We start from the raw sequence: 27,405 nt of genomic DNA, 5'->3' as shown, positions 1-27,405 counted from the left end.
CTCTGTGGATTTGTCTATTCTGGATATTTCAAATAAATGGAATCATACAATATGTGGCCTTTTGCATCTGGCCTCTTTCACTTAGCATGTGTCAGTACTTTGTTCCTTTTTATGGCTAAATAATATCCCATTGTTTGGATTGACCACAATTTGTTTACCCATTCGCCTGTGCATGGACATGTGCGTTGCCGCCACCTTTTGGCTATTGTGGGCAGTGCTGCTCTGAACACACGTGCGCACATACCTGTTTTGAGTATATACCTGGAAGTGGAATTGCTGGCTCATATGATAATTCGATGTTTAACTTTTTGAGGAACTGCCAAACTCTTTTCCACCAGCAACAGGGATGGGGGCAGGGAGGGCTGAGTCCCGTGGGGGACTGCGGCTGTGTGACTGGGTGGTGTCCGGACCTCTTCATGTGGCACACCTTCTGGACCCCGGCTTTTGGCAGCGTCTTCATGATGCTCTCCTTACACAGGGTGAACCAGGCATGGAGGCGGCTGATGTGCTGGGAGCACAGGGGCAGGATGACATGGGCAGAGGCTGGGATGGCGGGTGGGGACAGTGGAGCCCAGAGGACAGAGGGCTGCCGGGTGGGGACTGGACGCACGTCAGAGACTCAGAAGCATCTTTGCCTTTAGGGGGAATGTGGGGCCGGACTCTGAACCCTCGGACCATTTTCCCAGGGTGGCCTTTGTCCTGCTTGAAGCAACTTCCCTGTAAAGGCTTAGCCAGGTAGTGCCTCTGTCATCCGAATTCTCCTCTCCCAGCCTTTCTCCACAGACTACTACCTGCCCTTCCATCCCTTTAAGCACGGACAGTCCCACAGCTGCCTCCCCGGCTTCTATCCCTAGGGGGCCGTGGGCTCAGTGGGCAGATGGGTCTTGGGCCCAGAGAGGGGTGCCGAGGGCTGGCCTCCCCCTGCCTGCCCTTCCTCTGCTCTCTCACCTGGCAGGGATCAAGCAATCTTGTCGTTTTTCCTGCCTTAGCTCCGTCACCATTCCTTTGTCTCCTGTTCACACCGCCCCACTCCCCGGGACCTCCCCATGGACACTGGCGTATGTCTGGAGAAGATGGGTGATGGCATGCTGAGGGGCAGCGGTGACGAGAGGCCGCAGCCGTGTCTGGGGCAGGCCACAGTCCCACCCTCGTCCTCCAGGAGCCCTCACTGTGACTGGGGCCCAGGCCCCAGGCTGCTGCCCACACTCACCCTGTGCCCCTCCCTCTGCCAGGCCTTCATCTCTCCAAGACCCGCCCCAAGTCCCGGGTCTGCTCCAGGGCAAGTGGCTGAGCTGTCTCGGGACTGGGGCAGGGCAGGAGGAGTGTCCCTTGACCATCAACGATCTGCTCTTCTGCAGTGGTATTAAAGATTTTGATCTCAGGACCCTTTTGCATTCTTAAAAAAAAGTAAGACCTCAAAGAGATTTTGCTTACGTGGGTTATATCTATTGATATTTACCATCTCAGAAATTAAAGCAGAGAAAACTTTAAAATAACATTAATTAACCTGCTATAAGTGATCATATATAACATTTTTGTGAAAAATCATTTTCCATATTGGGAAAAATTTAGTGAGAAGGGTGGCACTATTTTAGGTTTTTGCAAGTATCTTTAATTAGTAGATATTTTAATTAATAGATAATTTATCTATTAATATCTTAATAGACAGCTGGGTGTTCCTGTCTGCTTCTGCAGTCCATCTGCTGTGATATCACATGTCATGTGGCTTCTGAAAAATCCCACCACACCCTTGAGAGAATAAGAACGAAAAGGGCAAATAACATCTTGGTATTACAAAAATAGTTTGGGTCACCAAGATCACCCGTAGGAGTCTCAGAAACTCCCAGAGTTCCCAGACCTCTGATCTTGAGCAGAGATCAGCAAACTTTCTGGAAAGGACCAGAGAGTAAACATTTTAGGTTTTGCAGCCCATGTAGTCTCCGTCGTAGCCATTCAACTCTGCCACGGTAGCGGGAAAACAGCCACAGACATACATATAAATGAAAGGGTATGGTTGTATTCCAATAAAACTTTATGTACAAAATAGGAGGCAGGTTGGATTTGGCCCATGGGTCATAGTTTGCCAACATCGATCTAAAGACCAAGCTTTCAGGCCCTGAGTTTAGGGCTCGAGCCACAGAAGGGAAAGGACGATGCCACCTGGTGCACCATAGCTGGGATCCTCCCAGAGGAAGAGAAAAGGAATTTCTCAGAGACTAGATCTATTTCTAACTTCCCTATTTCCAATTTGGCAAAATTTATGGTCTCCGCCATAATACTGTAACTATCCTGCCACCAGATTTTCTTCTCCCACGGCCCAGTTCTAAGCCTCTCCCCCAATCCTGTCGCTCACCAGAAAGGACCCCTATATCCAACCCTTCAGGGGGAGAGCAGGAAAGTTTTCCGCACCATCATTGCCCCATCCCCAACTCAGTCACGGGCACATGGGAGGGGGCAGGTGATGCAAGAAGACTGTCGTGGAGCAGCCAGCCCTCTGACCCGTGCGCCTGCCACCTTCAAGTCATTTTGTCATCTGTGCTCTGTGCTTCTGTTTCCTTTTAGAGCTTCTTTCCCACGTATCCATTGTCCCAGGGAATAATAACTTCCATTGGGCCCAAGTCTCGATGACCTCTGCTGACCTTCACTGCTCTGGTCCATCCATGACCCTCACCCACTCACCCCACCCCCCTCCCATGGGAATACAAAACCCTTGGGTCCCAGAGAACAAAGGAAGTTGTTACTCCTGGTTCTGGTGTGTCTGGTCTCCTACCGGACAGTTCTTTCCTCCAGGGCAGCTTGTCAAGGGGGTGGGCCCCAGCCCTGCTCTGGTTAACTCCCTGCCTCCCCCGGCCTTGTCCCAGCCGGCTTGGTCTGCACCCCCGCAGGGTCCTTCAGCCCCTTGGCCTGACTGCCAGCTGCCATGTGGCCAGAAGAGGTGGCCTCTGGACCCTGTGGGGCTCTCCCGGGCACTAGGGGAGTCGGCTTTACCTGGAAAGAGCCTGAGGCCGCCCTAGAAACTTGTGCTGCTGGGCCCTGCCCTTCCCCAGCCCTCCACTCGCTTCCTCCTTATTTTGCCCTCCTGGTCTTCTCTGCCAGGGAACCTGAGGGGCTCTGATTTAACTCACCAAGGCGAGGCTCACCGAGGTTTGCTTCTGAGCAGGGCAGGGTGGAGCAAGCTCCAGACCGAAGTCTACTCAGTTAGGATACTACTGGGGGAGTTCTCCCCTCAAACACCACCCCCCAAGATGGTTTTCCCTTCACCCCAGAAAAAGATTGTGTGCCACAACCTGGAGAGAGAATTCAGCTGCTCCTCTTTCCTACCACCCCTGAACTCACCCAGGAGGACCCCAAGGCTTTAAAAATAGAACATTCAAGCTGGACTTTTATGGTCTTGTGGAAAACACTGCTCCTGCCCTCCCACACCTGGTCCCTATCCTGCCTGGCCCCCGTCCAGCTGCCCAGAAGGAGCTCTGGACAAGCTCTCCAGGGTCCCTCGGCAGATGCTTGGTCCCAGGCAGATTTATGGGTTCGACCTTGGCCCAGGCTTTCCCATGGCTCCCAGCCACAATCCAACTGCTCTCCCACGTCCCAGAAAGCACAGGCCTGGGACATTCTGTTTCTCTTCTACCTCCACCCCAACTTGCTGAGTCACACCCTCAGCCCCCTTTCTCCTGCCACCCTGGCCAGCCCGAGGCAGGGAGGGGGAAACAGCAGCTCATGATGCCAGAACCCAGAGCCCCGGCCACTCCCTGCCTGCCCGGAACTCATTCATTCCCATGACTCAGCAGCTCCATCTAAGGACATACCTGTTGGGACTCTAGTCTGCCTCCCTGACCCCCTCCTGCTCTGAGGTGCTGGAGTTTAACCAAAAGGAGTATCCTTCCCAATCTGGGCTTCAGGTAGCAGGTTTGAGGCTGGAAAGTTACTTTCCAAACGCGTAGCCGCTGTGAGTAGTCCTCTTTGGGCCAGATGGAGCCGTCTGTAGATCCATGCTGGGGCCGGACTTGGGGAGAAGCTGGAGGACGTGCCTCCGGGAGGAGCTGGCCCCCAGGGAGTTCATTTGCAGGTGGAATGTGGAAATTACTCCAGACACAGGGCCAGGAAAGCCATAGGCAAAAGTCACACAAGCAACCCAGACCTGGCTCGTTTCCCCTTGAGGTTACATTTCTAACATAATAGAAGATGACTATATTTATCATCACCTGCAAAAGATTAAACATTCTCCTTTTAAGGTCCTTTGAGGACGTAACTGACTCTACCGATACCCTTCTTATGCAAGGCCCTCGCTGCTTAGTTCAGTTAAGGTAGAGCCTCTGGGATAAGATCTCCAGTGAGACAGCTGGGACTAAACCAGATTTCTCTGGAAACTGGAATGTGAGCCGTGTACGCTTTATGGCTTAACCTGTAAATACTACTCATGTCAAGAAATGAGTGGAAGGGTACAGGGGGGCCCAAAGAGGAAAAACATGTAGGGATGAGGGGCAGCTGGAGAGACCCGTAACCCAGAGACAAAATCCTAAATTCCTGACTGCCTCTTTGATGTTGGGTGAGTGGATCCTGGTGCAATAACAAAGCTGATTCCCTTTAATTTCCCCTTTTGGCTATTGGGCCCAGCCCTGTTCTGTTCAGGCTCGCAGCTGCTAAGAGCCTCTCTGGCCCCAGCTTCCCCGTGGGACCCAGCGCTGCTGCCCCTACTCTACACCTGTGCAGCCATTCCTGTCCTCTTGTGCTCTCCAGGGAGTCTGTGGGAACCCTAGGGGAGAAAAGCAAGGGGTGGGGCCCTGACTCAACTGGGAACCCCACCAAACTCCTCTGTCTCCCAATTCTAGTTGCCACAGAAGAGCACTGGGAGTCAGGCCGGGGATGCCGGGGATGAGACTTTCCACCCTGGTGCTCCTCTGAGATCCTGCCCTCCTGGGAGCCCCTGCCCACTCCCCAGAGACCACTGATGCCGGTGGCTGAGAGTCAGAGTGAGGCAGGTGGGCCTGGGAGGAAGCCGGGTCCCTGAGCGTGAGCCGCAGTCTGGGAGAAAAGGGCAAACAGATCATTTGTCCCCAAGAGCTGGTGAGGGTGGCCCGGTGGGGAGGAGAGCAGCAGCCTCGCCCGAGGCTGGGGGCCCGGCCTCTGCGTCCCTCTTCCTGTGGCCCGAGGCGGCGGGTGGAGTCCAGTCAAGAGCGGGGCAGCCCAGGCCTCCAGCGTAGAGACGGGATCGCATCGGCCACTTCTGCAAGACATGGCCCGGGAGACAAGTGCTGTGCATTGCTGCAGGCCCCTGTCCTCTAGAAGGCTTGCAGCCCACCCCCAGCCTTCCCTAGCATCTCCTCGCGACCTTCCTCCACCCCCCACCCCAGCATCACAGCTCTGGTAACGGTGCCTCATGGCCCCACATGTCCTCCTGGACACCCTGAGCCTGGCTGTGAGGGGTGAGAGCCGTCTGAGGGGAGTGAGGCCCAGAGAGGGGCTCCCGCACAGCTGGGAGGGGAGTGGGCAGGGGGTCGGGTGGCCTGGGCAGAGCTGGCAACGAGCACTGGGGCGAGCAGTGGAGCTGGGAACAGAAGAGGCAGCTGGACAACCTGCCCCCTTTCTTTTGCCCTCCCCAAGCCCCCAGCGACTCTGGCCCCAGAGCTGTGCCAGGGCTGCCCACTCCCTCCAAGCTGGGCCCTCCAAGGACAGTGCATCTGTCCAGTGGGAATGTGGGCCACTGTCCGGAAAACACCGGGTCAATTCTGCTGAGCTCTGCCCTCCGCCCCGGCAGCCACTCCACGTGGGGACCTATGGGTGCTGCACTTGGCGAATGACCCACCCCACCAGTCACCAGAGTTCTAGGCCTGACCCGGCCCCTCACTGGTTCCTTCTTCAGCATTTCTAGTGATCACCAACTATACATACACAAGGCCCTTGCCTGGGCGGCATTTTATAGCTAAGGAAATTGCTAAGCCCAGCTCAGGGGGCTGCCCTTGGCATTTTAGAGTTGCCCCCATCTAGTTCCAAATTCTTGCATTTTAGCTATATTTGTATAGAAGAGGGGGAAAAAACTCAAGTTTCAAGACATTTCAGAACTAAGCTATTTAGGAGTCTGGTAAAAAGGATCCTCCATAAAGACAGAGATGTACCCATTACAATAAACTTTATTTATCTGTCAACTCATCCTTGGCGGGCAAAGGTGACCCCACAAGGCCCAACTCTTTAGCCAGCTCCCTCCCGCGCCACCCCCCGAGCCTGCCTGCTGGCTATGAGTGTGGGGTCTTGAGCCAGGCACCCCTGGGTTCAAGCCACACCCCCCACACCCCCACTTAACCTCCCTAAGCTTCTGTTTCCTCATCTTTAAAATAGTCCTCGCTTGCTTGTTGCAAAAATTAAAATGCACTAAAGCACCTCTCCTGGTCTGTCTTTGGCACTCAGTTAATGTTAGCTCTTAGGGTAATGGTGATTATTGTTAATTACAGTTTTCATTCATGATCTCATTTCATACCCTGGAGGAGAAGAAGGCTCCTGTTTTTATCTCCCATTTTATATATAATAAAACTGAAGTTCTGGAACGTCAGGCCACAGATTGGTGAGGGTTGCATGCCAGGATAGAAAGGCTGTGTGTGTTGCCAGGGGCCTCCCAACTATTGCACAGTGGCCCTCCAGCTTGGCTGCTTCTAGAGTGAGGCTTTGTCCGAGGACAGGATCTCTCCCGCGACAGTGGGCCACAGCACACCGAGGGCTGTGCAAGGGTGACTCCACCCAGGAACCTTAGGCCCCTTCCAGGTATGTGGTTTCCCTTCCCAGCCCCCTGCCCCGGAACAGGTTCCCTTTCTTCCTCCCACACTAAGAGCCCCGGAGGCTCTGGGCCTATGCAGAGTCCTTTCTTGTTGAAGAGACCACATTCCCAGGGAGGCCTGTGCAGCCCCCACCCACCCCACCCCAACAGCCAGGCCTGGCTCCTCAGCCTCTGAGACAGCAGGAAACTGCTGGCTCCAGAGTCAGCTCCGTATCCCTCTCTGCACAGCCCTGTCCCCAAGGCCCTGGGCGCCAAGGTCCCCACCCCCTCCACGGCCCTGGGCCCAGCCTACCTTGAGAGGATGCAAGTAGCGGAGTCCGCGCAGGAACGGTGGCCGGGCCGGGCCGGGCAGCTCGTGGCCGAGAGTGCGGGTGAGGTGGGCGATGTAGCTGGCAGCCAGCACCAGCACGTCCAGCTTGGAGAGCTTGGTGTCGGGTGGCACGGCTGGCAGAGTGGCCTGCAGAGCCAGGAAGGCCTGGCGCAGAGTCCTCACCCGGCTCCGCTCCCGCGCAGCATTCTCAGGGCTCACCTCGCCCTGCATGGGGGGCCTGGGTGAGTGCGTCTGACCCGGACCCCCACCTGCCCCTGACCTTGGCGGGCATTCTGGGAAAGACCTTCTGCCAGACTGGTGGTGGGCTGAACAGCGGGGACCAAAGGGCCTCAGGCCCCCGTTGTCTGGCTCTCAGCCCTGCCCCGTGTGATGCCTGAGGAGCTCGAAAGAAGGCCTTGCCTGGGGTCACATGGCAAGCGGATGGCAAAGCCGGGCTCCAGACCCCAGAGTCCTGGACTCTTCCTGAAACTCCACTCTGCCTCCCTGTAGCCCTTGCTCCATCCCACACCCAAGTCTGTACCCTGCTCATGCCAGGATGCCTGTGGGCGTGGGGTGCACAGAGCCATGCCCAGCTTGGTAGGGCCGACCCTTGGCCCAGCAAAGTCCTGAGATGAAGAGGCAGCTGTGATAAAGGGGAAAGAACACTAAGCCGAGGTTCAAAACGAAGGCCCTGCTGCTGATGGCTGTGGTGGGACCTTGGGGGTTCCCATCACCCCTGTGGGCCCCAGTTTCCTCATCAAGAGAAGGGAGTTGGGCTAGCTGTCTGAGTAAGGCTCTGGTTAAAACCAGCCTTGATTGATCCCAGCCACCCCAAGCTGGAACCTGGGTTTCTAAGGGGTCCCTGTCCCCCTCTTGGGGGGGAACGGTAATGCTCAGTGAGGCTCCGCTGTTGGAGGTGACATCTCATCCTTTCCCCCCTCCCAGCCCCTCACCCCAGCTATCTCCCCATGTCCAGTGTTTCCTTACCCTGCCATGAGCCCGGCTCCCGGCCCTGACCCCTCGAGGGCTAGGGGCAGGTCTGCTCCATCTTTGGTTGCTCCAGCTTGGCTCTTCCCACAGGTCCTGTCTGGCCCTGCTCAGGAGGCTCCTCTTCTTGTCAATGCCTGGTAGCAACTGAGGTCTGGCCTTAGCCCGGCCATGCCCCACTCCTGGCCTTGCTGATGCCCCTCGGGCCCCCCTCTGGGACATGCCACACCCCTGGGGTGTGGTGCTGCAGCCCACAAAGTGGGGACACAGTGCCTGTGGGAGCCCTTGGCCTCTAGCAGGCCTGGGCAGGCTGGCCATCCAGCCAGCAAGGGCTCTATCTGAGGATGCGCCAACCCCGTCCGGCTTCGCTCCCTGCTCTGGGAAAACCGCCCGCCCGGCACAGCCCCCGTGAGAAGCCTCTGGAGTGCGGCACAACCCCGCCAAGGGGTGGGGGTGCTGTGTGCTGGGAGTGGCCAAGCCCCGGGAGGAGGCCCCTGCCGAGGAAGGCAGGAGGATGCGTGGGGAAGGGGCTGCCTCCCCGGAGCCAGGCCCGACCTTGACAGTAGTCCTGGCGTGGGCCTGCAACTTCAGCTCTGTGACTTGAATCCCAAGAGGGCCAAGAGGCGAAAAGGAGGAGCGGGCCTGAACCTCCCTCCTCTGTGCCAGGAGACTGCCTGCACAATCCCTGAGAGGGCCTTTCTTCCCCTCGGCCAATGTGACCTCCCAGCCACACGGCGCCACTCCCCATCCCCGACCCAGAGCCTTGCCTTTTACCCTTCCACCCTCCTGGAACACCTTCCTCCAGCTCTGCCAAGTGAAATGCCCTCCATCCTTCGGGGTTGTGCCCTTTACTTGTGAGGACTTCTTCAAACCCCCCTGAGCACAGAGCCCCTGTCTCCCTGTTTGACACCTGTTTCAGCATGACCACACCCTGCCCTGGTTCCTAACAGTTCATGTTCACAGATCACTACGTACTGGGCACTGCACTAAGCAAGCTATATGTGTTATCTTATTTATAATGTAGGTAGAACAACCTTGTAAGAAAAAAAGAGACCCTTATAGCTTCATTTTACAGATGGGGAAACTGAGGCAAAATAACCTGCCCAGTGCCAAGCATCTACTAAGGTGGGGCAGGATGCAAACCCAGGCCCTCAGGCTTGGAAGGCCACCCTCCACCCTGACCCTCAACCCCTGCCATCCTGCCGCCCCAGGGTTCTCGCGTGGGTGTATGAGCCAGGAGCTCTTTGCAGGCAAGGACAGTGATGTTCGCTGAGTTTCATCATCTCCTCCATACGGCTAGTCAGGAGCAGGGAGCTGAAGGAACAGGAAGCTAAGTAGCCCCTGCCTGTCCCTGCAGCAGAATACATCTTCCGCGTCCTTTGTTCCCCAGTCTTGCAAAGACAAAGTGCAGAGAGTACAGAGAAGCAGAGGTGGACGCAGCTCCAGCCAGAGGAAGCCCAGCCAACCAGAGAGAAAGGAGAGAGAAGGAGAAGTAGAAACAGCCCGAATGTCCATTGACAGGGAAGTGATTAAGTAAACTTGGGTATTTCCATACCATGGGATAATGTGCAGTAACAACAAGAGTAAGACAGCCTGTTGTATACTGACCCAAAAAACTCTCCAAGACACCTAAGCGAGGAAACCTAGTTGTAGATCAGTATGTATAAGATTCTAATCAAGTAAAAAACCTCAAGATAGAAGGGTAAAGGGTTATATGTGTATGTAAATACATAGAAAGGAGACTGCCAAGATGCACACCAAATTGATACGGTGTGGCTCTGAGCCCCATCCCTCTAATCACAGAGCTGGTCCTTGTGGGTGGTCAGCCCCGCCTTAGACCGCAGCTATCTTTGCCCCCTTCCCCCAAGTCACACCCTACCAGGCATGGGGAGCGGGGTAGGGGTGGGGTGGGGGGGCATCGTGAATAGCAACGGCACGTCTATCATTTGGGAAATTCCAGAGGTTATCCTCCAGGAGTCAGGACAAAGTCTTACTATCCGGTAACCATACAGTAACCTTACAAGAGATCCTGAGACAGAATCACCCAGCTCAACTGCTCTGACCCACAGAATTCCCAACCCGCAGAAACCATGTGAGATAATAAATATTTGATTGTCATTTAAGGTTGGGGATAATTTGATAAACGACAATAGATAATGAATACAATATGTGTATGTGTTATCGAAACACATGTATTGTTGTATGAATGAATTTTAAAATTTCCATAAATGGTATTGTATTATATATTTCATTCTGTTAATTAATTCTTTTACTCAGCCCTATGTTTTTCTTAGATTGCCAAGAGTTTTTTTTTTTTTTTTACTGTGGGGGTGGGGGACTTACAGGTTACAGAAAAATCATGCAGAAAATAAAGTTCACATGTATAAAAACTCATTATTCACACCTTGCATTAGTGTAGTGCATGTGTTACAATTAATGAAAGAATATTATTATAATTGCACTATTAACTGTAGTCCATGCTTTACATTAGAATTCACTTTATGTTATACAGTGGGTGGTTTGGAGCTATATGTACCCCAGAAAAACATGTCCTTAAACTTAATTCATTCCTGTGGGTGTGAACCTATTTTAAGTAGGACCTTTTGATGAGGTTACTTCAGTTAAAGTGTGGCCCAGGATATGTCTTAATCCTATTACTGAAGTCATTTACAAGCAGAATGAAACTCAGACAGATGGAGAGAAAGCCATGAGAAGCAAGAAGCTGAAATTCAGCAGAACTTGTAGAGAACTGAGAGGCCAGGAGAGGCCGCCATGTGCATTGACATGTGACAGAGGAGTCGAGGACCAAGGATTGCTGGCAGCCAGTCTTTGAACACCAGTCTTACGGTCAAAAGCAATGCATTGATGATGCCTTGATTTGGACTTCCTCGTACCTCAAAACCATAAGGTAATAAATTCCCATTGTTTACGCCAACCCATTGCATGCTGTTTGCTTGAGTAGCCAGAGAAACTAAAACAGCAGTCCTATGTTTTGTTTTTTAATTTAATTCTAGTATCATACATGCCATCTAAAATTACCCCTTTAGCCATATTCAAATATATAATTCAGTGTATTAATTACAGTCCCAATGTTGTGCTACCATCACCACCGTCCATTACCAAAACTTTTCCATCACCCCAAATAGAAACTCTGTACAATTTAAGCATTATCACCCTCTTCCCTACCCCCATCCAGACCCTGATAAATGGTCTTCCAGTTTCTGACTACATAATTTGCCTATTCTCGTTATTTTATAACAATGAGAACATACAATATTCGTCCTTTTGTATCTGGCTTATTTCACTCAACATGATGTCTTCAAGGTTCATCCATATTGTCATATGCATCAGAACTCCTTTTCACAGCTGAAGAATATTTCATTGTATGGATATACCACATTTTGCTTATTCATTCATCAGTTGATGGACCCTTGGATTACTTCCATCTTTTGGCAATTGTGAATAATGCCTCTATGAACATTGGTGTGCAAGTATCTGTTTGAGTCCCAGCTTTCAATTCTTTTGGGTATATACCTAGAAGTGGGATTGCTACATCATATCATAATTCTATACATAACTTTTTGAGGAACAGCCAAAGTCTTCCATAATGGCTGCACAGCCTGAGACCAACAATGAATGACTGTTCCTATTTCTCCACATCCTCTCCACACTTGGTGTGCCCTCCATTTTTTTAAAATAGTAGCCATTCTAGTAGGTGTGAAATGGTATCTCTTTTTGGTCTGATTTGTAAATCCCTAATGATTGAAGATATTGAGGATCTTTTCATGTACTTTTTGGCCATTTGTATATCTTTGGAGAAACGTCTATTGAAGTTGTTCACCATTTTATAATTGGGTTGCTTGCTTTTTTGTTGTTGAGTTGTACAATTTCTTTATATATTCTGGATATTAAGCCCTTGTTGGATATAGGGATTCCATATATTTTCCCCCATTTTATGGGCTGTCTTTAGGTTTCATAATTAAGTCATTTGATTAATAAAAGTTTTAAAATTTTGAAGTCTCATTTATCTATTTTTTCTTGTGTTGCTTGTGCTTTGAGTACAAACTCTAAGAAACCATTGCCTAACTCAAGGTCCTGAAGATGCTTCCCTATATTTTCTTCTAGGATTTTTATAGTTTGGGTTCCTATTTTTAGGTCTTTGCTCCATTTGATTTTTGTTATATGGGAAATGAGGTATGGGCCCACCTTCATTCTTTTGCATATGGACATCCAGTTTTCCCAGCACCACTTGTTGAAGAGATTGTTCTTTCCCAATTGAATGGATTTGGCACCCCTGTCAAAAAGCAGTTGGCTATAAACATAGGGTTGATTTCTGAACTCTCCATTTGATTCCATTGGTCTATATGTCTGTTCTTGTGCCAATATCATGCCATTTTCATTACGGTGGCTTTGTAATAATTTTAGAATCAGGACGTGTAGGGCCTCCAACTTCATTCTTCTTTTTCAAGGTGGCTTTGGTTAGGTGGGGCTCTTTATCCTTCCATGTAAATTTGATGATTGGCTTTTCCATTTCTGCAGAGAAGGTTGTTGGAAATTTTATTGGAATTGTGTTGAATCTGTAAATAGCTTTGGGAAGAACTGACATCTTAACAATATTTAGACTTCCAATCCAAGAATATGAAATGTCCTTCAATTCATTTATCTTTTTTGTTTCTTTTAGCAATCTTGTGTAGTTTTCTGTGTGCAAGTCCTTTACATCCTGGTTAGATATATTCCTAGATATTTGATTTTTAGTTGCAAATGTAAATGGAATTTTTTTCTTGTGTTCTTCTTCAGATTGTTCACTACTAGTATATGGAAACACTACTCATTTTTGCATGTTGATATTGTACCCTGCAACTTTGCTGAATTTGTTTATTAGTTCCAGTAGCTTTGTCATAGATTTTTCAGTATTTTCTGTATAGGATCATGTCATCTGAAAACAGGGAAAGTTTCACTTCTTCCTTTCCAATCCGGATGCCTTTCATTTCTTTTTGTTGCTTAACTGCTCTGGCTAGAACTTCCAGAACAATGTTAAATAACAGTGGTGGCAGTGAGCATCCTTGTCTCATTCCTGATCTTAGGGGGAAGGCTTTCAATCTCTCACTGTCGAGTATGATGCTGGCTGTGGTTTTTCATATATGCCCTTAATCACGCTGAGGAAGTTTCTTTCTATTCCTGGTTTTCTAAGGGTTTTAATCAAGAAGTGGTAGTGGATTTTGTTGAATGCCTTTTCTGCATCAATTGAGATGATCATGTATTTTTTCCCTTTGTTCTGTTAATGTGGTGCATAACACTGAATTATTTTCTTACATTGAAGCACCCTTCTCTACGTTGGATATAACCCACTTGATCATGGTTCTTTTCATGTGCTGTTGGATTTGATTTGCTAGTATTTAGGATTTTTGTATTTATATTCATAAGGGGTATTGGTTTGTAATTTTATTTTCTTGTGGTATTTTTTATCAGGCTTTGAGAGATGTTGGTCTCCTAGAATGAGTTAGGAGTGTTCCCTTCTCTAATTTTCCAAAAGAGTATGAGCAGATTGGTGTTAATTCTTATTGGAATGTTTGGTGAAATTCACCTGTGAAGCCATCTGCTCCTGGGCTTTTCTTTGTTGGGAGGTTCCTGGTTAGTGATTCAATCTTTTTACTAGTTATTGGTGTGCTGGGATCTTCTATTTCTTTTTGAGTCAGTGTAAGCAGTTTGTGTATTTCTGGAAATTTGTCCGTTATATCTATTTTATGTAATTTGTTGGTGTACAATTGTTCATAGTATCTTCTTACAGTTCTTTTTATTTTTGTCATGTCAGTAGTAATGGCCCCTTTTCATTTATGATTTTAGTTATTTGAGCCAATATAACACTGCTTTTATTAGTGTGACTTGGTAACATGTCTTAATACTTACTAGGGCAAGACTTTACTTATTCTTGAAGACTTACCGTTATTTCTGGACCCTTATTCTTCCATACAGATTTTAGATTTCCTAAAAGAACTGAAATTTTGATTGGAATTTCAATGAATCAATGGGTTAATTTGGTGAGTAATGCTATCTGTATACTTTCAAGTCAATCCTTCCCAAACCAGCGAACATCTCTTCCTTTATTCTAATCATCTTCTATATCCTTTACTTGTTTTGTAGTTTATTCCATGAATGTCTGCATATTTTTGATGAAGTGAATCACTAAATAGTTCATAGTTTTTATTGTTACTGTGAATGCTACATTATTCTTATTGTATTTTCTAGTTGATTAAGCTTACTATAGCCAAATGCTATTAATGTTTTTAAGGTTATCTTTAATCCAGCAACCTTGTTTTACCTTTCTTGTTAGTTTTAATAGTCTGTTGATTCTGTTGGTTTTTCCAAGTGGATAGTCATCATCTACAATTAACGCCAATTTTATCTCTTCCTTTCTGATCTTTACATCACTTATTTATTTTTCTTTCCTTAGAGCTTTGACTGGTTCTTCCAGTATTATATTAACCAGAAATGGTGATAGTGAGCATCCTTTCCTTCTCTTAATCTTAAATGAAATGTATCTACAATTTCTCCATTAAACATATTTGCTGTGGGTTTTTGGCATATAACTGTTACTAAGTTAAGAAAGTACCTTACTCCTAGTTTGCTAAGAGGTGTTTTTAATCATAAATATTTGTAGAATTTATAAAATGTCTCTTTTCTGCATCAATTGAGATAATATGAGTTTTCTCCTTCAGTCTATTAATATGGTAAATCGTGTTGCTAGTTTTTCTGATAGAAAATTTTCCTTGAATACTTGTAATAAATCCCACCTGAGAGTGATTCTTTTTTTTTTAAATATACTTTTGGATTCATTTAGTTAATATGTTATTTAGCACTTTTGCAACTACTTCATAAGTGAAATAAGATTATAATTTTCTTTTCTTTAATTATCCTCATTTGGTTTTGGAGTAAAAGTCCATATGAATTGTAAACATCAATGATGTTGAAAGCAGTAAGCCACTCCCTATCCCTATGATTTCTCACAGCAAATCAACAATGTGGATTCTGATTACATTTTGACTTCCAAAATAGCTTGACTATAAAGATAGAAGATGCTAATTATTTCCTATTGGTGTGAGCTACATTTTTTAACATTAATTTATAAGTTGGCATTCTGAAGCTCACCTCAAATTATTGTATTTTTGGTGGCATGGTGAAGAGCATTTTCTAATCCTGGAAAGTAAAAGACCACAAATAACTGCCTTCCCTGAGATGACACAGCATACATGCCACTTCCAGATGGCTGACTGTCCTCAACAAGCTGCTTTATTTCAATCCTCTCTGGCCACTGTGTTCACCTGTTTCTCTTCTAGGGGCTCACAAAATCTCTGTTTAATAATCCAGCTTAAAAGTTTTCTAGCAAGCAACTAGAAACATACTGGTTTGAGATTCTAGAATTTATATTTTCTCCCTTTTTCTAAACTTACCAATCTGCTTTTGTCTAGATCTCTTATCATTATGATTTCTGCACAAATACAGTAGTTCTGCAAGCAGCCCCTTCCTACCATATTACAGTGGTGTATCCCAAACAAAAAAAGAAAAGAAAAAGGAAAGTGGAAAAGTCAAGCTATCTTAGATAACTATCAAGTTACCCATCCTCCCAACAAACATTTGTAGATTTCTGGGCAGAATGTACTCTATAGCATTTGAAGGAAACAGAACACTATGTTCCTGCCCAGAGGTGGAGTAGTGACAGGACAGGGGAGTGTGTGGTAGATACGTTCTACAGGAGGAAACAACTAGCAAACTAAAACAACTGCATGACCACATCATATTCACAACCTGGATGCCCAATGCTTAGAGAATCCATTTGCTTGGTCAACCAAGGTTTATTGAGCATATAATAGATAACGCAAAAAAAAGGAGACAGTTGCAGGCACAAATTAGAGTTACTCTGGAAAATTTTCTTGAGAACAGCAATCTTAAAATTCGGGTCTTCATATCTTTAGGAGCACATAAATACTTTCAAGAGGACCCAAGTTCTAGTGTGACCGACAATCCCAGTTATCTGCAGCTGTCTTAGTTTTAGCACTTAAAGTCCTGTGTCCCAGGAAAACCCTCAGTCCTTGTGGCCAGGCCTCAACTTCCATATCCACTCCTTCCTAAAACTCTTATGACTGAGATTTTGCCTGGTTTCCCTTTCCACCACCCACTCACAAATAAATGCCCTTCTTCCCGTTTCCAGAAGCCACACCTCTCATCCATTCCTAATTTCATGATGATGATTTGCCCTGGGGTGGATAAATCTTCAGGGCACCAAAAAGAGAGAAGGTTAGAAATACTTTATCAGCAAAACCTCCTTATATCTACACATCATAAACCCTTGGAAGGGCATCTCATCTTTCACTTATATATATTTCCATTAAGGGCAAACCCTGGTGTTTGAAACAAGATATTCTGGACTTCTCTGGGATAGCCCAAATTCAGATTTGCTATAGAATGGAGCAGAGGTAGTAATGAGAGTGTTTTATTTAATAACCTTGACTCTTCCATCCCTTGGCCTTTCTCTAAGGAAGCACTACTCCTGAGGGAGGGGGAGAGCAAACAATGCCAATCACAGAGGGCATCACTGAAGATCACAGGGCCTTGTTCCATCCATGGGACCAGCTCCTGACAAAGCTCATGCCTAGTCTGCAATTTATCTTAAAATTAGAGTATTCAACTATTTCCTGAGTTTTTTGGTGCCCCTTAAATTTGGGGCCCAAGGCAAATGCCTCACTATCCTTCCCTGCTTTAAAACCTGAAGCACACTTTTTTACTTTAATTATTATTCTGGTTATTTTTGTGCGTGTGGTAATGAGGGTGTTGGGGATTGATTTTGGTGATGAATGTACAACTATGTAACAGTACTGTGAACAATCGAATGCATGATTTGTTTTATATGACTGTGTGGTATGTGAATATATCTCAATAAAATGAATATTAACAAAAAAATTAGAGTATTCAAACAGTAAGGATATAGAAGACTTGAACAACACTATAAACCAACTAAGCCCAATAGACATCGATAGAACACTCCATTCAATTACAGATTATACATTCTTCTCAAGAGTACATGGAACATTCTCCAGAATAGACCACACATTAGGCCATAAAACAACTCTCAACATATATAAAAGTACTGAAATCATACAAAGTGTGCTATTCAACCACCTCAAAATTAGATTAGAAATCAACAATAGGACAAAATTCGGAAAATTCACAAATATATAGATATTAAATAACACATTCCAAAAAAACCAATGGGTCAAGAAGAACTCACAAGGGAAATTATAAAATACTTTGATATGAAGGAATGAAACGCAACACAACATATCAAAATTTATGGGATGTAGCTAAAGCAGTACTTAAAGGAAATTTATACGTGTAAATGCCTATGCTTAAAAAAAGAAAGATCTCAAATCAATAACTCAACCTTCCAACTAAGGAAACTAGAAAGAGAAGAACAAATTATACTCAAGGCAAGCAGAAGGAAAGAAATAACAAAGATTAGAGTAGAAATAAATGAAATACAAAATAGGAAAACACTAGAGAAAATTAACCAAACTAAAAATTGGTTCTTCATCAACCAGTTGCACCCCACCCCATAATGTTGACACCCCCTTTTCAACATGAAGAAGTTAGAATGGTAATTGCCCAAATATCCTTGAAGATTGAGAGAATGATCAAATGTGAGGGAGGAGATGTAACAGAGAAGATAGGATTTAACAAATGATTATGACTAATGAATCATTATGTAGATATTTCTTTTTAGTTGCTAGTGTATTAGAACAGATAGAAGGAAATAATTCAAACTGTGGAACTGCAACCCATACCATACTTTGAATTTGCTCTATAACTACTTGTTAAATTGTACTTTGAAAGTTATCACTTTTCTGCATAGATGTTATATTTCACAATAAACATTTTAAAATGTTGGTTCTTTGAAAAGATCAACAAAATTGGAAAAACTTTAGCTAGACTGACCAAGTATAAAAGGGAAGACTCAAATTACTAAAATAAGGAATAAAAGAGGGGACATCACTACCAAGCATACATAAATAAAAAAGATTAAAAAGGAGTACTATGAACAAATGTATGCCAACAGAAAAAGAGATAACTTAGATGAAATGAACAAATTTTTAGAAAGACACAAATTACTGAAACGAACTCAAGAAGATATAGAAAATCTGAAGAGAAAGGTAACAAGAGATTGAATTAGTAATGTAAAAACTTCCACGAAGATGAAATCTGAAATCATGTTGAGTGAAATAAGTCAGACACAAAAGGACAAATACCATATGACTCCACTTACATGAAATATCCAGAATAAGAAATTCATAGAAGAGTTACACATAATAAAATCTAAAATCAAGGAACTTCATGGGACCAAACAATTCCATTTCAGTTTTTAAAATTTTCTTGCATTCATTAAGTTGAACTGTTAATATACAATCTTAATAAATGCCCCCTTTTGCATAGAAATGGTCCAGGTTTCTTAGAAGCAAAAAGGAATATAAGCAGCATCTAAAACTTGATTAAATGTTATACCTCAGCAGTGGAATTTGAAAGTATAATGTACTATGTTAATACTCGTTCACAGAACTGGAAAGTAGAAAAAGAAAATTTTCACTTTAATCATTTTATGAATAGTTTAATTTAGAATAATTAAGATAACTAGAAAGTGACTTAATCTTTTATAAGGTTGCATTGATTTAAAAAGGCAATACATGATTGAAATTGTACTGTCCAATCCAGGGGGAAATCTTTTAATCTTTAGATACCATGAAAACGAAGATGCAGAATTTAAACAATGCTTTTTCAAAAAATAGACTTGGGGGAGGAGGGGCAAGATGGTGGCATAGAGAGGAGTGGAATTTAGTCAGTCCCCTGGAACAACTAATAAACAACCAGGAACAACTAGTAAATAATTTGGAGTAACTGCTGGGGGACAACCACGACTGTCCACACATTGTACACCAACCTGGATTGGGAGGAATGCCTGAGATAGCAGCATAAAATCTGTAGTAAAAGCTGCAGAACCGTGCCAAGAGCCCCCTCCCCCCACAGCAGCCTGAACTGCAAAACCTTGCTGTGGTAGAAACTAGCAGCACTCTCCAAACGAGTGAATATAGCTCAGCTGAGCTCCAACTGAGGTTTTTTTTTTTTTTAATTAACAAGTGTGGGCTGCTGAATACAAGCAGCAACCCCCCCTCCCCCCTGCCAAGCAGACAGAGGCTTTTAGTGATGACTGACCTTAAAGAACTAGAAGACCCATCTGTCCCGAGATGGGGAGCCCAGAATACCAGGTGTTACCTCTGGCCGATGAGTGAAACTGGGGGACCATGTACTAGCTCCAAAAGGGGGCTTTCTGTCCCTTTTTCCCCTTTCAACCTGAGGGACTCAGAGGAGAGAGCCACAGCCATTTTCAGTTCGCAGTGCACTGACCCAGACAGGGGTGGAGATAACAGATTCAGAGATACTATTCAAATGCAGATGATAACTTCCTAGGGGGTGTATCTTCCCTAAGAGTAAGGAGGTGGGGCCCAGCTTTCCCTTCAGAGCCAGAGCCCAGAGCCTGGGGGAAAACAGCCAAAACAGTAACTAAGGAGGCCACACCTCCTTACACAGTCGGGAGCAACAGGCTAACAGGCGCCACCTGCTGGGCAGATTAGGAAAAGCACAGTGACTGGAGACCTCACAGCAAAGTCTGTAATTCCCCTAAGATACACCTGAATATAACCCCATTCTGAGACCTGAACCCATGCTGGTCTGGGAAAATATGATTGGGGTAACCCAGGAAACCAGATGCCTAGACAACAGAAAACTACAATCTACACTAGGAAAAACAAAGATATGGCCCAAAGGAACAAACTTACACCTCAATCAAGATACAGTTGAGATATTATTTCACTTTAATGAAACAATCTATTAAAGACTTTCAGAGAAATATGCTAAATCAAATAAAAAACCAAATCAATGAGTTCAGGGAAGATATAACAAAAGAGATGAAGGTTATAAAGAAAATGCTGGGTGAACATAAGGTAGAAATCGAAAGTTTGAAAAAACAACTGGCAGAAGCTATGGAAATGAAAGGCACAACACAAGAGATAAAAAACACAATGGAGACATACAACAGCAAACCTCAAGAGGCAGAAGAAAACACTCAGGAACTGGAGAACAAGACACCTGAAATCCTACACACAAAAGAACAGATAGGGAAAGAGGAGAAAAATATGAGCATCTCAGGGAATTAAAAGACAACATGAAGCACATGAATGTATGTGTCATGGGTGTCCTAGAAGGAGAAGAGAAGGGAAAAGGGGCAGAAGCAATAATAGAAGAAATAATCAATGAAAATTTCCCATCTCTTATGAAAGGCATAAAATTACGGATCCAAGAAGCACAGCATACCCCAAACAGAACAGACCTGAATAGACCTATGCCAAGACACTTAATAATCAGATTATTAAACATCAAAGACAAAGGGAGAATCCTGAAAGCAGCAAGAGAAAAGCGATCCATCACATACAAAGGAAGCTTGATAAAATTATGTGTGGATTTCTCAGTAGAAACCATGAAGGCAAGAAGGAAGTGGTGTGATATATTTAAGATACTGAAAGAGAAAAACCACCAACCAAGAATCCTATATCCAGCAAAACTGTCCTTCAAATATGAGGGAGAATTTAAAATATTCTCTGACAAACAGACAATGAGAGAGTTTGTGAACAAGATACCTGTGCTACAGGAAATACTAAAAGGAGCACTACAGATAGATAGGAAAAGACAAGAGTGAGAGGTTTGGAACACAGTTTTGGTGATGGTAGCACAGCAATGTAAGTACACTGAACAAAGATGACTGTGAGTATGGTTGAAAGGGGAAAGTTGGGAGCATGTGGGACAGCAGAAGGAAAGAGCAAGATAAAGACTGGGACTGTATAACTAAGTGAAACCTAGAGTGCTCAACAATTGTGATAAAATATACAAACATGTTTTTACATGAGGGAGAACGAATGAATGTGAACCTTACAAGGTGTTAAAAATGGGGTGGTATTGGAGGAAAACATACAATCAATGCAAACTAGAGGCTATAGTTAACAGAAACTTTGTATTATGCTTCCTTTAATGTAACAAAGGCAATATATCAAAGCTAAATGCCTATAAGAGGGAGGCATAAGGGAGGGGTATGGGACCCTTGGCATTGGTGATGTCTGATTCTTTTATTCTACTTTAGTTTAATTCTATCTTTCCTTCCATTGCTTTTTAGCTGTCATGTTTTTTTTCTTTCTTTTTCTTTTGTCTCTCTACCTTCTTTGATTCTTCCTCCTTTGTGGAAGAAATGGAGATGTCCTTACATAGAGGGTGGTGATGGTGGTGAATACATAAATATGTGATTATACAGGGAACCATCGATTGTTTACTTAGGATGGAAAGTATGGTGGGTAAACAAAACTGTCTTAAAAAAATAAAAAGGGTTGATGAAGAAACCTTGAGAGCATTACATTGAGTGAAATAAGTCAGACACATAAGAACAAATATTGCAAAGTCTCACTGATATGAACTAATTATAATATGTAAACACATAGACATGAAATGTAAGTTAACAGGGTATAGAACAAGGCTAAAGAATGGGGAGCAATTGCTTACTATGAGCAGAATGGTCAACTAGGTTGAACTTAAGCGTTTGGAAAAGGACAGAGGTGACGATAGCACGTTATTGTGAGAATAACTAACAGTGCTGAATGGTGTGTGAATGTGGTGGAAAGGGGAAGCTTAGAGTCACGTATGTCGCCAGAAGGAAAGTTGGAGGTTAAAAGATGGGAATGTATAAAACAGTGAATCTTGTGGTGGACAATGTCCGTGATTAATTGTACAAATATTAGAAATCTCTTTCATGAACTAGAACAAATGTATGACACTATAACTAGAAGCTAATAATAGAGGGGTATACAGGGAAAAAATATATACCTATTGCAAACTATGTACTACAGTTAACTATTTTTTTATTCATTTTATTGAGATATATTCACATACCACGCAGTCATACAAAACAAATCGTACATCTGATTGTTCACAGTACCATTATGTAGTTGTACATTCATTACCAAAATCAATCCCCGACACCCTCATTACCACACACACAAAAATAACCAGAATAATAATTAAAGTGAAAAAGAGCAACTAAAGTAAAAAAGAACACTGGGCGCCCTTGTCTGTCTGTCTGTTTGTTTGTTTCCTTCCCCCACCTTTCCACTCATCCATCCACAAACTAGACAAACAGGAGTGTGATCCCTATGCCCCCCCCCCCAATCCCACTGTCTCCCCTCATAAACCACATTTTTATACAATTAGTTAACAGTATTTTAACATTCTTTCATCAACAATAACAAATGTACTATACCAATACTATGAGTCAATAATGGAGGGGGGGGTGGTTAGAGGTATGGGAGGAATTGAGTTTTCTTTTTTTGTCTTTATTTCTTTTCTGGAGTAATGAAAATGTTCTAAAAATTGGAAAAAAAATTAATTGCGGTGATGGATGCAGAGCTGTATGATGGTACCATGGGCAACTGAATGTGCACTGGGGATACTTGGATAAGTGTATGGTATGTCAACAATCACACACACACAAAAAAAAGACTTGGCATTGTGGGAAAAATCTAAAATCTCCTCAGAACGTAGAGGTGCCTATCAGAGATGACACCTTTATCCTGAGGTGGAACAGGAGCAGTGAGTCTGTCAGGAACGTGACTTTTTTAGCAGATTATCAAACACCTGGGATGGATAATTAATTGGACAAAATTGCCTGGGTGTCAATATATTACTGGTACCAAATGCAACTTTTCTTCTGCCAAGCTAAATGTTTATAAAGAAATTAAATTGTGTGTAAGTAAAAAAAGGATACAATACTTCTCCATGGTATGAGGTTGACTCATTTGTCATTTCAAAAAGCTCAGACTGGTCCTCCAGAAGTACATTTAGAAGCTGAAGGTAAGGCAATAATCATCAACATCTCCCCTCCTGGAACAAGATAGTGTCATGTGGGCCATGGATAGTTCCAGCTTTATATATAGTTTAGTTATCTGGAAAAATTCTTCAAGTGTAGAAAAAAGGACTGCAACTGTTTATTCTGGAGATAAGATTTATAAACTCTCACCAGAGACTACTTCTTGTTTAAAAGTTAAAGCAAGACTACGTTTGCAGAGAAAAGTTGGTTTCTATAGTCCAGTGTCTTGTATAAATACCACGGTGGAAAATAAACTGCCTCCACCTGAAAATACAGAAATTGGTGCTAAAAATCAGAGCTATATTCTTAAATGGGATTACTCACATGAAAACGTGACCTTTCAAGTCCAGTGGCTTCATGGTCTTTTTAAAAAGACTCTTGGGAACCATTCAGACAAATGGAAACAAATACCTCAGTGTAAAAACTTCAAAACTAACCAGTGTGTCTTTCCTTGGAAAGCTTTCCAAAAAGGGCTTTACTTCCTCCGTGTACAAGCACCTAATGGAAATAACACCTCTCTCTGATCTGAAGAGAAACAATTTGTTACTGAAATACAAACTGTCACGTTTCCATAGTCAGCAACACGGAATCTGGGAACAGTTCCTTGCGCATCTATCTCAGTGCCCCAGAAGAGTCAGAAAACAAGTCTGTAACCACTGCTACCCAATACTTTATGAAATTGTTTTTTGGGAAAACACATCAACTTCCGAGAACAAAATGCTAGAGAATAAAACTGATTTTACTCTTTCTAATTTACAACCGCTGACTGTGTATTGTGTCAAAGTGAGAGCACTTGTTGAAGATGAAAAATGGAATAAAAGCAGTGTTTTCAGTGATATGGTGTGCGAGAAAACACAACCAGGAAAGACTTCCATATCCTGGATTATAACTGGAATTTGTGATGCATTATTTTCCTTCCCACTTGTCATTTATGCTGTGAAAGCCTTCTTGAAATGTATCAATTATGTGTTCTTTCCATCACATAATGCTCCTTCCAGGATAGATGAGTATTTCTCGGAAAAGCCACTAAAGAATCTACTCCTTTCCACTTCTGAGGAACAAACTGAAAGATGTTTCATGATTGAAATACAAGCCCTATTGCTACCTTTGAAGATACTTATCAAATTGACAAAAATCACATAAAATACAATTCCCAGACTAATCAAGACTTAAGAAACGATTCTAATGAAGATGAAAATAGCGAAGATAAAGCAAGTGAAGAATTTTTACAGCAGGAGACCATGCGACCTGAAATGAACTATAAATATTAGGCAGATTGGTAAGAATTTTACTATGGGAGCCTAAGCTCTGTGCTCCTCTCAGTAACTGTAAAGAGAATATAAAATAAATACAAATAAAATAAAATATAAACTATAAATAAAAATAAAAATATCAGTAAGCAACTTAGAAGAAATTAATACCAATCCTTCACAAACACCTCCAAAAAACAGGAGAGAACACTTCTCTACTCATTCTATGAGGCCAGTTTTACCCTGATACCAAAATCAGAAAAAGACATCACAAGAAAAGAAAACTACAGACCAATATCCCTTATGATAATGGACACAGATAGATCCTCAATGAAATACTAACAAATCAAAACCAGCAATATATTAAAAGGGTTATACACCATGACCAAGTGGGATTTATAACAGGAATGCAGGGTTGGCTTAACAAACAAAAAGCAATTAATGTAATATATCATATTAATAGAAAAAGGGGCAGAAATCATCTCAATAGAAGCATCTCAACATTTGACAAAAGCCAACATCCTTTCACAATAAAATCACTGTGAGGGAAACTTCCTGTTCCGGTTTGCTAATGCTGCCCCTTATGGAAAATACCAGAAATGGATTGGCTTTTATAAAAGGGGTTTATTTGGTTACAGAGTTGCAGTCTTAAAGCCATAAAGTGTTCAAGGTAAGGCATCGACAATAGGGTACCTTTGTTAAAGACTGGCCAATGGTGTCCAGAAAACCTCTGTTAGCTCTGAAGGCACGTGGCTGGCATCTGCTTGCTCCCAGGTTGTGTTTCAAAATGGCATTCTCCACCTTGAATCTTGAAGACAATTGTATAAAAATGTAGATTATGAGGCATGACATTGTGATTGGGAAAGCCATGCAGATCACATTCTCCTTTGTCCAGTGTATGGATGGATGAGTAGAAAAACAGGGGCAAAAAAAAAAAAAAAGCACCTAGTGTTCCTTTTTACTTTAATTGTTCTTTTTCACTTTAATTTTTATTCTTATTACTTTTGTGTGCGTGGTAATGAAAACGCTCAAAAATTAATTTTGGTGATGGACACACAACTATATTGTAGTACTGTGAACAACTGATTGTACGCTTTGTATAACTGCATGGTATGTGAATATATCTCAATAAAATTGAATTATGGAAAAAAATACATCTTAAAGGTAACACTGTAATAAACAGATGTGGAACCTGAAAAAAAAGATGGCGTTCTCCAAAATGTCAGCTTTCAATGGCCATCTTCAAAATGTGTCTCTCAGCTGCAGCTAGCTATGAGCTCCTTCCGTCTGAACTTTCACAGGGCTCCAGTGAACTAATCAAGGCCCACACTGGATGGGTGGGGCCATACCTCCATGGAAATTATCTAATCAGAGTTATCAGCTACAGTTCGGTGGGTCACATCTCCATGGAAACAGCCTAATCCAAAGGTTCCAACCTAATCAACACTAATACGTCTAACCTCAGAAGACTGCATTAAAGAATATGGCTTTTTCTGGGGGACATAATATATACAAACCGGTACACTTCCTCAAGCTATAAAGGCATCTATGAAAAAGCCACCAGCTAACACCAAACTTAATGGTGAAACACTGAATGCTTTCTCCATAAGATCAGGAAAAGGAAAGGACATCCACTCATGCCACTTCTATCCAACGTTGTACTAGAGGTTCTAGCAAGGGCAGTTGGTAAAGAAAAAGAAAAAAAAAGGCAGACATTGGAAAGGGAAGAGTAAAACTATCTGTATTCACAAATAACATGATATCATAAGTAGAGAATCCTAAAGAATCCACTAAAAGAATATTAGTATCAATAAGCAAGTTGAGCAAGGTTGCAGAGTACAAGATTAGTAGGCAAAAATCAACTGTATTTATTTCCAGTAACAATAAACAAGCAAAAATGAAATCAAGGAAACAATTACCATCTATATTAACATTAAAAAGAATAAAATACTTATTCGAAGAGGTGAGAGCAACCCCTGGACCGACCAAAGCCTGTGCACTGCTGCATCCCCGCGTCCAGCACCTACGTCCTACTGCCGTTGCCACCATGCCCAAGAGAAAGGCTGAAGGGGATGCTAAAGGAGATAAAGCCAAGGTAAAAGATGAACCACAGAGAAGATCTGCAAGGTTATCTGCCAAATCTTCTCCTCCAAAACCAGAACCCAAGCCTAAAAAGGCCCCTGCAAAGAAGGGAGAGAAGGTATCCAAAGGGAAAAAGGGGAAAGCTGATGCTGGCAAGGATGGGAATAACCCTGCACAACAAGGAGATGCCAAAACAGACCAAGCACAGAAAGCTGAAGGTGCTGGAGATACCAAGTGAAGTGTGTGCATTTTTGATAACTGTGTACTTCTGGTGACTGTACAGTTTGAAATACTATTTTTTATCAAGTTTTATAAAAATGCAGAATTATGTTTTACTTTTTTTTTTTTAAGCTATGTTGTTAGCACACAGAACACTTCATTGTTGTTTTTTGGGGAAGGGGCAAATGTCACTAATAGAATGTCTCTGAAGCTGGATTGATACGGAGGAGAACACCTTTCCCCTCTAATTTTGAGAGACTTCCTCTTTACTCCCAGGAGATGGGATTCCCTAATGTTGACACACATTAGCCACCTTGGCACAAATGCCTTGTATGGAAAAACTAAAATTTGTTTTTATCTCCTCTTCTCCCTCTCAGCCTTCAGCATAGACTTGGCTGACCCAAAAGACCTGGTTACCAGAATGTCAGGCAATTTGAACCTTCCAGTGATGTCCCTGAGATGGCATCTTACAAAAGAGCAGTGAGGCCCTGTTTAGGTTGTGAATCTTAAAATTGATGATTCTGCTGTTTTCATTTCATTTCCTGAAAGTCAGGGTTGGCTCATGAAAAGTTGTCAAACAACATGCTAAATGTGGAATGTCAACCCTCACTCTAAACTTTCCCTGTTCAGAGCATCAAATGAAGACTTCATTGGGTTTTATAGTGGCTTTCTGATTTTGGTAGTCCATTGAAGAAGGGTGTTTGAAAGTTGTTGTATACTGTTACCGATTGTCTGCCAATGTCCTGCCTGAAAAACCATGATTGTTTATGAAAAGTATCTTTAA

The 27,405-nt window shown here is 43.6% G+C and overlaps 2 protein-coding genes and 1 pseudogene across 2 annotated transcripts; 2 read left to right on the top strand and 1 right to left on the bottom strand.

Moving 5' to 3' along the window:
* Positions 1 to 1,211: 1,211 nt before the first annotated feature.
* On the bottom strand, positions 1,212 to 8,467 carry TCF23 (transcription factor 23). Its single transcript, XM_037812613.1, has 3 exons — positions 8,064 to 8,467; positions 7,059 to 7,301; positions 1,212 to 5,224 (listed from the first exon to the last, which is right to left on the bottom strand). The coding sequence occupies exons 1-3, from the start codon at positions 8,379 to 8,381 to the stop codon at positions 5,045 to 5,047; spliced, it is 741 nt and encodes a 246-aa protein (XP_037668541.1). The 5' UTR covers positions 8,382 to 8,467; the 3' UTR covers positions 1,212 to 5,044.
* Positions 8,468 to 22,666: 14,199 nt separating this feature from the next.
* Positions 22,667 to 24,341, top strand: LOC119516412 (annotated as a pseudogene).
* Positions 24,342 to 26,367: 2,026 nt separating this feature from the next.
* LOC119516324 (non-histone chromosomal protein HMG-17-like) lies at positions 26,368 to 26,640 on the top strand. The gene has a single exon (XM_037812614.1). The coding sequence runs from the start codon at positions 26,368 to 26,370 to the stop codon at positions 26,638 to 26,640; it is 273 nt and encodes a 90-aa protein (XP_037668542.1).
* Positions 26,641 to 27,405: the final 765 nt, after the last annotated feature.

Source organism: Choloepus didactylus, chromosome 20 (genome assembly GCF_015220235.1).
Source record: "Choloepus didactylus isolate mChoDid1 chromosome 20, mChoDid1.pri, whole genome shotgun sequence".
Lineage (NCBI taxonomy): Eukaryota > Metazoa > Chordata > Mammalia > Pilosa > Megalonychidae > Choloepus > Choloepus didactylus.
This window is presented reverse-complemented; position numbering and strand designations above follow the sequence as displayed.

What these genes read in the sequence shown, in the direction of transcription:
- LOC119516324 (XM_037812614.1), top strand. Translation starts at nt 26,368, where the DNA reads ATGCCCAAGAGAAAGGCTGAAGGGGATGCTAAAGGAGATAAAGCCAAG.
- TCF23 (XM_037812613.1), bottom strand. Translation starts at nt 8,381, where the DNA reads ATGGCCAGCCTGCCCAGGCCTGCTAGAGGCCAAGGGCTCCCACAGGCA. An exon ending in GGAGCCGGGCTCATGGCAGG is followed by an intron (nt 7,302 to 8,063) that starts GTAAGGAAACAC and finishes CCCCCCATGCAG; the next exon opens with GGCGAGGTGAGCCCTGAGAA. An exon ending in GCTACTTGCATCCTCTCAAG is followed by an intron (nt 5,225 to 7,058) that starts GTAGGCTGGGCC and finishes CATGTCTTGCAG; the next exon opens with AAGTGGCCGATGCGATCCCG.